The 14,924-nt window shown below is 30.0% G+C and overlaps 1 protein-coding gene across 1 annotated transcript; it reads left to right on the top strand.

The window, feature by feature from the left end:
• Nucleotides 1-594: 594 nt before the first annotated feature.
• LOC119600762 (protein ERGIC-53) lies at nt 595-3,444 on the top strand. Its single transcript, XM_037951263.1, has 5 exons — nt 595-865; nt 1,097-1,818; nt 2,334-2,815; nt 2,883-3,008; nt 3,080-3,444. Exons 1-5 carry the CDS (start codon nt 670-672, stop codon nt 3,114-3,116), a joined length of 1,563 nt encoding a protein of 520 aa, XP_037807191.1. The 5' UTR covers nt 595-669; the 3' UTR covers nt 3,117-3,444.
• Nucleotides 3,445-14,924: the final 11,480 nt, after the last annotated feature.

The raw sequence follows: 14,924 nt of genomic DNA, 5'->3' as shown, positions 1-14,924 counted from the left end.
ATTTATAACTTACTAAGTGCGTGTTTTTTTTAATAAAATAATAAATTTAATACAAATTTATGCTTTTTATTTTTTATAAGATATTGTTAGTCTTTTTATATTACTTGGGAGACCACTTTTCTAAAATTAATATTTTTTAAAAATGCATTGTTTACAAAAGAAAAACTAAAAAAGATTTAACAGTTATGTTTTATTTCCCAGTTCTTATTTAAAACGTTAATTTCACAAAGATCGATATAATTAAAAGTTAGTAAAAAATTACTTTTAAAAATTAAACTTTGTCGGTTGTGAAAATGGAGTTTCGAAAACAAACTAAAATTGGAAGTTTTAGATTACAAAACAACATTTTCATTCATATCGCTATATACAAAATCCCTTAAAAGTAACATTTTCGCTTAAATTCCTACATAATTTTACAAATATGTAAGAAATTTTAACAATATGTACATATTAAAATTTAATATACATCATTTAATTCTCCAATTTGTTTTATACCACTTTTACAATAATAATATTTTTTTAAAAGTAAACTAAGTTTTTGAGCTATCACTTCCAGCGGTATTTATTGTTATCTTAAAAAAAGAAGCAGAAAAATGTAATGAATGACAGTTTGGAATTATTAGTTTATTGTACACCCTGTTAAATTTGGTGTATGTGTCAAATAGAAAAATGTCAGCGACCGGATTGTTTCTCCTGCGTTCTTTTTTGTTAATTTTACCAATTTTGGTATTAAATACCAATGGTCAAGTGAATCCTGTTCCTAGTCCAGTTGGTGTTCATCGTAGATTTGAATACAAATATTCCTTTAAGCCACCATATCTGGCACAAAAAGATGGAACAGTACCATTCTGGGAATACGGTGGTAGTAAGTATACAACAACAATAACAACATTAGTTTTGACAACACAGACACGTCAGAGAAAATGCAATTGTCTCCCCTGTTAATCCGATTATCCATTAGAGTAAAAGAGATGGTAGAACGAAATAAAAAAAGTTGACAGAGTGGCAAAAGTGGCCACTGGATGTGAATATAATACAATATTGTTTACATTTACTTTTTGGTCAAATTATTAACAATACTTTTAATAAATTCCAGATGCTATTGCCAGCTCAGAAAGTGTGCGTGTAGCACCATCATTGCGTTCACAAAAAGGTGCCATCTGGACTAAGAATCCCACAAGCTTTGACTGGTGGGAAGTTGAAATTGTATTTCGTGTAACCGGTCGTGGTCGCATTGGTGCCGATGGTTTAGCTTTCTGGTATACCACACAAAAGGGCGACTACAACGGTCCGGTCTTTGGCTCCTCAGACCGCTGGAATGGTTTAGGTTTATTCTTCGATTCATTCGATAATGACAATAAACACAATAACCCCTACATTATGGCTGTTGTCAATGATGGCACTAAACAGTTCGATCATCAAAACGATGGCACTACTCAACTCTTGTCTGGTTGTTTACGTGATTTCCGTAATAAACCTTTCCCAACACGTGCCCGCATCGAATACTACAACAATGTATTGACTGTTTTATTCCACAATGGCATGACCAACAACAATGACGACTATGAAATGTGTTTGCGTGCTGATGGTGTGCAATTGCCTAAGAACGGTTACTTTGGTTTATCAGCTGCTACAGGCGGTTTGGCCGATGATCACGATGTCTTCCACTTCTTGACGACATCTCTGCATCCACCTGGTCAAATACCCACCGAATCTAAGGTTCCACAAGACAATGAGAAACTCTCACAGGAATACAAAGAATATCAAGATAAATTGGAAAAACAAAAAGCTGAATATAAAAAAGATCATCCCGATGATGTGAGTAGAAATATATATTAAGGAACTTTTTATCACCACATCATCTATAACACATAATCTTTATAAAAATATGTTTTATCTTTCGGAAGCTTTCATAAAAATCTATCTAAACTATTCCCTTACACTCAAAGATAGGGAAATTTTTAAATTAAAAAAAATATCAAAACAAAATTTGTTGAATAAAAACCGGTTTTATAGTTTAACATAAGTCATGGAATAGTACTTATATACATACATGTCTTGAACAGTTTTAAAACTAACCTTAACTTTTTAATAATAGGAAATTTTAAAAATTTTCGTAAATGATTCCTTTAGTTTTCCATTAAAACTTGATAAATTTGATTAATTTTAACCTGTTATAAGTAGGAACTTTATTTTTAAAGTGTTAAAGAAATATAAAACATTTCTGCGGTAAGATTATAAACCTCATTTACATTATTTAAACCTTTGTTCATTTGTTAAACTCACAATTATTTGCAAAAACTAGTTATTTATATAATTAAACCTAATTTTAGCACAAAGACGATGAAGAATGGGAAGAATTTTATGAATCGGAAAACCAACGTGAATTGCGTCAAATTTGGCAAGGTCAAAGTCAAATCTTTGAACACATACGTGAATTGTCTCGTAAAATGGACGAAATAATTGGCAGACAAGAAAACACATTGTCTCTAGTATCTCGCGGTCTTTCAGGTCAAGCTGCTGCAGTACCACCAGTAGCTGGTCAAGCAGCACCAGCACCAATAGCCGGTACTATAACGCGTCCAGAAGTTGACATACTTATTGCCAATCAAAACACTTTGTTGGCCACCGCTAGAGAATTGCGCACTCTTATCGGAGATATACACGCTAGAGCCGATACCATTTTACAAAACCAACAACGTGCTCCTAGTGGTCAAGTACAGCCAGTTGGTGGTTATGATATTCAGGCTGTTATAGCTGAAATGCGTGATGGCATGAATCAAGTGAAACAGGGTATTTCACATGTGGGTCAAAAGTAAGTTGCAATAATAACCATAATAAAACCATAAGTTACTAAACGGTTTGTAATGTTAAAATTTCAGATTGGGTGCTTCTCCTCAAGCTCAAGGCCAAGCATCTTGCCCCACTGGCAATTGTGTTGGTGTGACCATGTTCCTTAGTGTTACGGCTGTGCAGCTATTATTAGTTTTTCTATACACTGTTTTCAAGTAAGTTTTCTTTTATCAATTATAAATCTTGTAGAAATGGTCTCTAACTGTATTTATTCATTTAATTCCAGGAGCAGAAGTGAGGCTCAGGCTAAAAAATTCTATTAGGTCAATATAATAAAAGTTTTGATAAGAGTAAAAACATAACAAAAAGTTATAAATGAACATTAATGCAGCCGTTATTATTCAAACAAACATTGTTTTCAAGTTTGTTTCTTATAAGAAATGCGAAACAAAAATGAATGTATTTAAATTAAACAAAGAAAACCTTTTATATTCAAAAAACAAATAGAAACAAGTAAAAAGAAATACCTTAAAAACACAAAATCATATCTATATGTTGTATACCGCCCATCCAAATGAAACAAAAATATACAAACAAACAGACAAACTGACTGAACTACGTTGATTTTAAAACTTCTTGAAGTAAAAAAAATCAAAACTTTTGAATTCTAATTATTTCTCCTACCAACAAACAAACAACAGTCTCATAAAAAGCTAACGTTTTTTTTTCTTATAGCAGGTTTTATGATGAATTCTTAATACTTGTTTTGAGATTCTGCAAGTCTTCTACAATATCATCTCTCTTAATGTTAATTCGTTTTTGTTTTTCTCTAAACTTAATTTGTTTAAAATGTTTTTTTTTTTCGACGAAAAAATTATGTTATTTTGTTCTTTTTTAGTTTTTTTTTACTTTTTTAAATTTAAGTTTTTTAGTTTTATGACTATAAATATTAACTGTTTTTTATGCAGTTGATAAATTACAATTTTTTTTACAAATTGATATTCTACATAAACTTTTTTACAAACAATTTGACCACATTCCAGTCTCTAAAAATATTCTTACTACTTAATAATTATAAATTTGAATCAAGTTCTTCTCTCTCTTTCTTTTATTAAGAAATATAATTTGTCTTTTTTTACGATGATAATAAAAGAAATAATAAAAAATATATATTTATACAAGTGTTTTATTTTATGTTAAGATCTTGCGGTTTGCACAAGAGTTTTTAATATTTCAGCTATTTTTAATAGAAAGTTCTTTATGGATCTTACATTTTAAAGTTTAGAATACAAATATTAAATATCGAATTAATAATTTGGTCTTGATCTTAAACAGGAACTTTAGTTCTTGAATTTGTGTTCCTAAACAGTAACAGTAAACTGAGGAAGGCTTCAGTTTTTTCCGGTTTTCGACCAAAGAGCTTGAAATTCGAAAGAAAAGCACCCTCTTCTGCTTTTCAATTCGACGTTCTGTCACTAAACGATAACAAAAGCGTAGTTGCAATCGTAATGTACAATACCCACAATGGTAAAATATTCAAATGAAATGGAATTGCTTCTACTTTTGTATACCCTACACCACTAAGTGGGGAGTGTATTATGCGTTTGTGCTGATGTTTGTAACACCCAAAAATATTGGTTCTATACCCACCTTAAGGTATACCTATCGGCTCAGAATCACTTTTTGTGTTGATTAATGTTCGTCTGTCCATCTGGGTGTCCTTGTAAACTTTGTGCCCACGCTACAGATCACAATTTTTAAGATAATTTGATTAAATTTGGCATATACTGTTCGTTTGACCCAAGGATCCAAAAAGCCTATTGGAAATGGTTTAAATCGCCCAGCCCCCATATAACATAACCCCCCGAATAGGGCTTTTAAGACTATAATTATGTTAAATGTTGTAGAATCTCTACAAAAATCGGCAAATTTTAGTTTTATATATGTAAGTTTAAATGATACTGCCGATTTTCGTAATTATCGGGTCTAACGAGACTCTAGCCCCCATACAAAGTCCCCTTCAGAAAATGACCTGAAGTTGAATTCACTTTTAAACAGTAGTATCACGATGAAATTCTGTAAAAATAACTTTAATGTCATCATAATTCGCTCTATCAAAATTTATACAGATATGGCCATATTTACCTTTGCCCCTATGTAACCAACCCACTTTTCAAAAATCACTGTTTTTGACAACAAACTGTTAAAATATATCGGAATTAAGGTAGAATGCTTTATTAGAAAAATAATCCACATTTTTTAACATACATACTGCATTATTACTTATCTTACGATTGAGTGACCAATGATCATAAAATATGCTAGTTATTAAATTTAAAGGAGTTTTAAAGAAGTTACTTAGACACGGTTCACATCAGCAACTTTTGAAATTATGGGGAAGAGAAGAAATAAATATCATTCGTCTTTATTCTTTCTCATGCAAATCAAAAATTTTTAAATCAAAAGTGTTTTAACAAGTTATTTAAATTTTCTAATTTTTTCCGTCCAAAACAATTGGTTTTTGAAGGATAGTATGTGTGAGCACAAAATAAGCTCCTCTTTAAAGTTTTGTTTCTCGGACCCAAATAAAAAATAAGAGTGATCTTAAAATTCTAACGTGTTTTAACAGAGTATCCAGCAATTTTTAGTTTTTGATTACAAAAGTTTAGTTTTGAAGAAAATTATGAATCATCTCATAATTTTAAAGTTTTCGTCCAAGTCTATTTGTGATGAAAAATTAAGTACAGGCATCTCCAAAGAAAAATCCTTTTTCAAACTATATTTTTGTGCACTTAAATTCTGATGTAAATGATTTTGATTTCTTTTGGGAAATTGAACCATAACTGGAGGTTTTGAATATAAAATGTATATTTTATATACATATGTACATTGTACATACATATTTACATATGTATATTGTACATGTACATGTGTTACACATGTATGTATGTGGATAAATAAGTACATAAGAATAAATTCATATATTTTTCCATAATAAAGAATTTACCCAGACAATAAATATCAACGGTAGCAAACATTTTTGAAAACATTTTGTTGCCAGAATTTGTCCGACAAAATGGAGCCTTTTATGTACACATGTAAAGTATTTTTTTTTTATTATACATATGTACATTATGTACATAAAAATTGGAAAAACCCCAATGAATAACGGTAATTGTATGTATGTATATGTTTGGCCTTTATACGCGCAGGATTCTCTTTGTCATAAAATACTTTTTTTTTATATAATTCTACTGAGTTAAATAAACAACGGGGTGGAAAACGCAGAAAAAAGATTTAATTCTAACCAATCACCACATTGTGGCCCAAGACGAAGAAAATGGCGTTACAGTTGATTTGAGTGATTTTCATAGAAATTACTCGAAATTTGTGGTTAGAAATATTTTTGGTCACGAGATTACATTTATCTACAATATTAATATAAGTTTTGAGTTTGTTTAATATTTTTAAAATTTATTAAAATTGATTAATTAGTTAAATTAAAAAAATAGTAGTTATTTGTTTATATCTGTATACATTTTTATTGTTTAATATACAGCAGGTGAGTTTTTCATCAAGTTTTTTAAACAACAATTTTAAAGTATGAAAGTTTTCTATATTTTAAAGATATTTTATTTACATTTAAATGAATTAAAATAAATATTTTAAGTTTAACAATTAAAATTTCAAATGAAGGCCCATTATACAGAATGATAAGCTGTCCTTATGCTTTATTGATATCTTTTTACTAAATAACAATTGTAATAATAGAAACGAATTACAATCTGCATTATAAAATCCTACCTTTAGTTATTGCCAAGTTGTAATAATGGGTCTAAATAATATTAAATTTTCAAATAAATTATTGCAATTTCATCTTAAAGATCAAAATCCAATTAGAAGTTAGATTTTTCAATCTAACATAACGAACATATCTTATACGATCTGTCCGTCTTTTTTGATGGTGGGTATAAAAATAAATTGCGAAATTATGTCTACAGATTAATTGTATTAATACGTTAGTAACATATTGAAATATTAGTCACATACCAATATGGGCAATTTCATATCAAGTGACCCGACTCAAAAAATCGATTCTGATGAAATTTGCATCAAGGATAGTACTATTGGTAGGCCAGACACAAATTTTCAGCTCTATCGGTCCAGAACTGCCGGAGTTAGATGGGGTCAAATTTGGACATTTTGGTCATACAGGGTTTTATTCAAATGAGTGTAACATTTCACCTATTGGCGAAAATTGTGAATTTTTTTAAAAAGTTGGGTCACTTGAAACGAAATTACCCATACATTCTGGATCATTTTTAAATTTTAAGATTATGGAGTCCGATTGGAAAGAACTGCGTAACTAAAATTTTGCACAAATGAGATAAATAAGTTTTATACAAACAAAAATATTATCACAAATTTTACAACGATCAGTCCATAATTGACCCTACACGGTCCCCTTCAGGAAAATAATTACTGACTTAAAAATACGAGTTCAGCTTTGAAATTTCACATAACCAAATTTTGTGAGGATCCATATTTGACCGTACTCCCATCCATATAGTCCCCTTCAGAAAATAAGTTTAATGCTGACTTAAAAATACGAGTACAGTAATGAAATTCGATATAAACAAGTTTTATAGGGAGAGAGAAATCGAATTTTATGAGCAATAACTGACCCTACACCTCATATAAAGTTTCCTTCAGAAATTGATTTCAATGATTATTACCGACTTAAAAATAAGGCTATTGCGATGAAATTTTGCATTTTTCACTATTTATTCGAACCGAAATCTCTCCTGTTGTATGGTTTTCATATAAAAATCTATTTTCACTATTTTACGATTGGAGGTTTATTTAAGAAACTAGAGCCGATTTTGAAAAAAGTTTGAAGTGAGCATATACAAACGTCGATTGTTAAGTTAAATTTAAGTGATCAAGATTTTAGTTATTTTCACAAGTGGAGGTTTATTTAAGGAACATTAGAGCATTCGATTTTTCGTGCAAAAGTAATTTCTTGAAGAAAAAATGAGGAGGTCCCAGAAATTGGTTATTTTATCCATAGGTTTATTTAAGGAACTAGAACCTATTTCATTGTAGGCTTATTAAGAACACTAGAGCTAGAGATTTTTCGTTTTTCATTCAAAAATCATTTCTTCTCATCAATCTTCTCTAGGATTTTAAGTTTTTTATATAAATATAATTTGATAATTTTTAATAAAACTTCATTAGAATACTTTTTAGTAAAAAGTTTTTACTTGAGATAAGTTCTTTGGTAATAATTTTAACGAATACATTGTGGGCGAGTCCTTGTCTTATTGATGTTAAGATTTAATAAATGAGATTAAAATGTCAACTTGCTACTGAGCAAAGGATACTCATTTATACAAACTGCCCTTTTTCCGAACATATTAGGACATTTAAGTATTAATTGTTGTTGTTAATACTGGTAGCATTTAACATTTATTTAAAATGTACCAAAAAAAAAACTTTAGCTCAATTGAGTTTTAAATTGATGTCTCAACCATTCATTATCCGTAATGTTCATCTAAACTGTCGGTCCATCAAATTCATTTATTATATTTTCCTCCAAATGCACTTGTAAACCATGCGCCCAACATGTGTGTGTGTTTGCTGAGGGAAACTGTTGGAAAATGGGCAACCGAAAACAAGTAAACATTGATTTCTATCAGCAAAGAAGCAATTAAAATTCGTATGCCAGCAATGTAAAGGCGAAGCATTATGGGTTAGAAAGTGGATTAGGGATAAATCTCAAATGAATACATAAGTATTTTGGTTTATAAGGAGTAGAAACAAAGTTAACCATAACTTGCCACTAATGTTTATGTTTGACAAGAATACTTTTTGTTTTTATTTGCGTCACATAATTTTGCTTTTTCTTGGCTGGATATTATAATGAAATATGGATGTGGTGTAATGAACGAGGGCAGTCTGATGAGTTATTTAGTTAGATAGTTAGTTAGTTCGTTAGTAAGTTAGTTAGTTAGTTAGTTAGTAGGTAGTTAGTTAGGTAGTTAGTTAGTTAGTTAGTTAGTTAGTTAGTTAGTTAGTTAGTTAGTCAGTTAGTTAGTTAGTTAGTTATTTAGTTAGTTAGTTAGTTAGTTTAGTTAGTTAGTTAGTTAGTTAGTTAGTTAGTTAGTTAGTTAGTTAGTTTAGTTAGTTAGTTTTAGTTAGTTAGTTAGTTAGTTAGTTAGTTAGTTAGTTTTTAGTTAGTTTAGTAGTTAGTTTTAGTTTAGTTAGTTAGTTATTCGTTAGTTAGTTAGTTAGTTAGTTATTTGTTAGTTAGTTCGTTAGTTAGTTCGTTCGTTCGTTAGTTAGTTCGTTCGTTAGTTTTCGTTTTAGTTCGTTTAGTTTAGTTCGTTCGTTTTGTTTTCGTTCGTAGTTCGTTCGTTCGTTCGTTCGTTCGTTATTCGTTCGTTTTCGTTGTTGTTCGTTCGTTCGTTCGTTCGTTCGTTTCGTTTCGTTTGTTCGTTCGTTCGTTCGTTCGTTCGTTCGTTCGTTGTTCGTTCGTTCGTTCGTTCGTTCGTTCGTTCGTTCGTTCGTTCGTTCTTCGTTCGTTCGTTCGTTCGTTCGTTTTCGTTCGTTTTTCGTTCGTTCGTTCGTTCGTTCGTTTTCGTTCGTTTTTCGTTCGTTGTTCGTTCGTTCGTGTTCGTTCGTTCGTTGTTCGTTTTGTTGTTCGTTGTTCGTTCGTTCGTTCGTTCGTTCGTCGTTCGTTCGTTCGTTCGTTCGTTCGTTCGTTCGTTCGTTTTCGTTCGTTCGTTCGTTCGTTCGTTCGTTCGTTCGTTCGTTCGTTCGTTCGTTCGTTCGTTTTTGTTCGTTCGTTCGTTCGTTAGTTAGTTAGTTAGTTAGTTAGTAGTAGTTAGTTAGTTAGTTAGTTAGTTAGTTAGTTAGTTAGTTAGTTAGTAGTAGTTAGTTAGTTAGTTAGTTAGTTAGTTAGTTAGTTAGTTAGTTAGTTAGTAGTTAGTTAGTTAGTTAGTTAGTTAGTTAGTAGTTAGTTAGTTAGTTAGGTAGTTAGTAGTTTAGTTAGTTTAGTTAGTTGTTAGTAGTTAGTTAGTTAGTTAGTTAGTTAGTAGTATAGTTAGTTAGTAGTAGTTAGTTAGTAGTAGTTAGTTAGTTAGTTAGTTAGTTAGTTAGTTAGTTAGTTAGTTAGTTAGTTAGTTAGTTCGTTAGTTAGTTAGGTAGTTTGTTAGTTAGTTAGTAGTTAGTTAGTTAGTTAGTTAGTTAGTAGTTAGTTAGTCAATACAATCCAATTTATTTCTAAAATTTAAGACATACATTTTTAGGTTATGGTTTTCCCTTGATATTAAAGATCTTTACAAACTACTCTCGTAGGTTTGCAAAAAGGGATGCTGATGTACTTGTATACTTGGTGGTATGTGGTACAAAAACACTGTCAAATGAATTAAGTGCTCATAAATAAAAATCTTTGCTGTCTTTTTGATTTTTTTTTGGTCCTGCAAACGAAACAAGTAGATATTCTTGCTATTAGAGTTGTTATTACTCTTGTTGTCATCGCATTTGTAGCAGGGTTAAAAAAGACGGGACCTCGATAAAGAAAAAAATAACTGACTATAGAAAAGATACATACCCGAACGATAGCATCCACAACACCACCACCCTTATCATCATGTCAAATTGTCTTGTAAAAGTTTGTAAACACAACAAAATACTTGACATGGGTGTTGATAAAATTTTATGAGTATTATTGAATTGAGACCACGCTCGATTGCACATTTATCTAATAGAGAATGCAGAAATATTTATCAAAATTCAGTCTTATATTAAAGCATATGTAATAGTCATATACAACTATTAGGGAATTTAAACAAAAATAACAACAGCATCCTTAGATCCGGCATACGCACTAATACGAATGTATTGTCGATTTTTACGAATGTATGTATATTAGTATTAATAGGCATAAACAAAAATTCGTAAACCAGTCGTATCAGATCTTTAAAATGCGAATTCATATATCACTAGATTCCATATTCGATCTCATTATCGGTTTTATTTATATGTGCCATGATGAAATTGTCTTTATTCACTGTTTATTTAAAATGCACTAAAAATATAAAAAATCTATAAAATTTTTTGTGCATCCGCCCATTGAAGTGATTACAGATTTTCAATATTTGCACGATGGGATGTAATTTTGAGAAGATAGAGTTTAGGTTTTTAATATAAAAATCATTTATAAAGTAATATTGAAAGGATTATGGATCATATTTTTTCACATTTGGAGGCTTATTTAAGAAATTTTAAGTAATCACAGATTTTCTCTATTGGAAGCTTATTTTAAACTAGAGACTTAAAAATTCTATAGACTGCATTCTTTCAAAATTCTGATAATTACATTAGTATTAAGCAGCTAAATACACAATTTCGGTTTTAAAGATATTTTTGCACAATCACTTAAGGGTAGTTAACTTATTCAATATCCCTTTACATATCGTTTGCACTACAATTTGCAATAGATATGTTGTATATAGATTGACTGTTGTTTATCCCAACTATTAGCGAACTCTATCAATATTACGCCTTATGGTTAATGTTGCAAATTCTTTTATTTGCGCCAACTATTTAAGCAGCTTAATGGGATGAGAAAATCACAAAGTCACATCAATCTACTCATTCATAATCATAATTCTGTTTAAACCAAAATTATATGTGTGTATGTGCTAAACACATGACTAATAAATATTTTCTGTTCCACCAATTCAATTCTATTTGATTTAAACATGTCGAACAAATTGAAATTCGTTTAGGTTTGACAATTTATGTATGTATTTATTCATTTGTATTCCGCATGAAGATGCAAAAAGAAATCTTAACAGATTTTATGTGAACATAAATATAGTACATTTGCAATAAAATCAACCAACCACGAATATATTGTCATGCATTTATGGTTATGGCCAAAATTCACTTAAAAATATTAAAATGTCAAAATTTCATTATTTTTGGCAGATATAAATTTATTACTTTTTGTAATCAATTTGTTTAATATAAAATACGATGCATAATCACATACATAGTGAACGAAAGATATATACGAATCTTCATGTTGATGTTAATAATCATGTTTTGAAATAATCGAGGGAAGTTTTGAACTTGCGATATCAATTTAAATGTTTGTTAGGGTTAAACTCTAGGACTACAGCTATTATGAATTATTTATTGTAAAGTTATTTTTTAATAGATGACTGAAATTTTGCGAGGATTTTTAAATGTTAACTTTTTTCGAAAGTTAAAATATTCGATACAACCGTTCTAATTTTATTTCCGAATTTTGCGATTATATTTCAAATTAATTTCAATTGTGTTTCAGAAACTCTTAATTAAATTTCAGACATTTTCAATATTTTAGAATTTCCTTGTTATATTTCAGAAAGTTACTTCTCAAAACTTTTGAGAAATTAGTAAATTTTTAATACATTTTAAACCGCGAGCTAAAGTATAGTTTTAGAATTTATCCATCAGGTTTTCGGGATCTGTCTCAATGTAAAAACTGGCGATATATAAATTTGATAAACATGACGAACAAAGTAATTGCTCAGATAATCAACAAACGCGTATATGATGCATTTAATCCAGTTTTACGTAATGAACAAGCTGGTTTTCGTCCACAAAGATCCTGTATTCCATTGTACTTGGCTTTTATAGATTTCGAAAGCCTTTGATACCTTGTCGCACACCGGAATGTTTTTCAACATATTATTAGATGGAGTTTTGTTACGGGCTCTGTCCACAGCCAGAGGCATAAGCTGGTGCTTATACAGGCGTTTGGAAGATCCAGATTATGCAGATGACATGTCTCGTCGCGCATGCAGGAGATATTAAACGCGACACAGATAGAGGTGAACAAGGTGGGCACTCAAATTAACATCGCTGCTATTAAGGATATATACGCAGTCCAAGTCTTTGCGATATATTTTGTGGCCTGAAAATATGTATCTCTAACCAAAGGCTATGGGAGAAAACGAATCAAATTACAATTGAAGAGGAAAATAGAGGTGAATGGGCATATCCTAAGGAAAGCCGATGTTGACATTACTAAGACTGCAATTGAATTGAACCCCCAAGGAAGTCGTAGACGAGGCGCCCAGCCCTCGTTTGAATCAACTTAAAGTACTTGCAGCGGACAGATCTAAATGGAATCAATTTCCAATAGCCCTATGATACTATCAGGATCGAAAATAATTAGTAATCAGGTTTTCGAGATATCTTAACCTAAAGTTAAAAAACAAACATTTTTCGTTATATTCATTTTACATTTGTTTTAGTAATGTTTTATAATCTGAAAGTTCTTTTTAAGGAATTAACCCCTATTTGCCGTAATTTAACCAATATAGAGGAATTTCATTTTAAATACAAAAGATTTTTTTTCCATGGTCACCGATTTGAGCAAAATTTTGTAAATTCTAAAGGACTCTCGTGAAACTAGTTGGTATTTTAATGTAAAATTTAAATGAAATCTGGAACGTGACCACATAATAAACAAATTGAATACTTTTTTATTTTTAATTTTTATAAAATATGGAACTGTTTACGAAATTTTTAAGCACTTTTAAAAAATGTTAACAATGTTTTTAATTATACTTTTAATTTTTCATAAAGAGGCCTTTGTCCACTCTAGGCTTGATATGATCTATAAATAGCGTTTATTACTTTAAGAGTAAATTAAAAACTATTAACATTTTATTTCAAAACTATAAAATCGTATAGTGTTAAAGTTTAATAGATGTTTTTAGCAAATAGTTCATTAAACTTCTCATAGAATAGAAATAAAATAAAACAATAAATTGGAAAATGTTTAAATAGCACAACAATTACACATTTAAAACAGGACATGTGGTTTAATTTCGAAAAAGGAAATGAGGTATTGAAAACATGCCCAAAATATCCGAAGTCAAAGTAAAATCTTAATTTAATGTTTATTAATAACTTTGAATATATGTATGTATGTATGTATGCATTTTATGCTGTAGTGTTGAAAGTCATTAAACAATTTACACAGTCATAAATTTTCTTTCAATTCACTTAATGATATTGTTCCTCAAACTGAAACGTACAACGTTCCCTTTTTATTCGCACATGCCACTAACACAAAAAAATTGTGCATTACTCAGGCAGAAGGCATAAATGGAAATACAAATTCAAACATACACGATAACCATTAACGCATCTGTCCGCCTGAGCGATTAAAAATTGTCTTCCTTGCTTTTCCGCCCGTCCGCCACTATAAATATTTTACGCACTATGACTTTGGCCAAAAAAAATGTGTTTGGGTCATATTTTGCAATCCAATGTCATGTTTTGAATAAAAATTATCCCCAAAACAAAAATTTAAATCTCTCATACTTGTGAAATATTTTATTTTTTCCCATTTTTATGATCGAATCATGAGGATACACAAATGTTTTTACTTTTCTTTAAATTAAGTTAAGTTTTATTTGTTATATGGAACTAGAAAGATGCGCATTTTTAGTTTAGCATAGCGTTGGTAACGCCAATTTAACATTACAAATATTTTTAAGAAATTTATTTATTTTGCATATCTTTGGTGTGAGTTTTTAAGAGTGAGAAACGTTTCTCAAAAAATCATTTTTTGCTGAATAATCTAATTTTTGATATAATTTTTATGTATTTTTTTAAATAATATTTCCTAAGTATCCCTAGCATTGAGCCATTTGGAAAGAAATTCATCTATTGTCGTGATAATAATCTTGTTTGGAGAGCCATATTGAATTTGTTGCAGTGAGTACACTATTCGACCAAACTGCCTATAGAGTTTCCATTTATTTTTTTAAGAATATAAAAACTTAATGAAATTGTCATCAATTAAAATTTCTACACCATTCCCCCCATTTGTTTCGTGTATCGTTTAAATTTGTTTAAATTGTTAAGTGTGCCTGTCTGTCTGTCTGTCGTCAAATAGAAGGGGGTTGCAGCTTGTTATATTCCTTTTTTGTTCGCTTATAATGACGATGATGATGTCCTTATTTTTCGGCTGAAAATCATAAAATATGAAATTATGACAACAATTGTCAGAGTCATCCTTATAAGTTTTTTGTTTTGCTGTTTTGTAAAATGATTTTGAA

Source organism: Lucilia sericata, unplaced genomic scaffold (assembly GCF_015586225.1).
Source record: "Lucilia sericata isolate MDLA Ls3-8-SP2 unplaced genomic scaffold, ASM1558622v1 Contig000120F_arrow, whole genome shotgun sequence".
NCBI lineage: Eukaryota > Metazoa > Arthropoda > Insecta > Diptera > Calliphoridae > Lucilia > Lucilia sericata.
The sequence above is the reverse complement of the archived record's forward strand: the minus strand, read 5'-3'. Positions and strand labels throughout refer to the sequence as shown.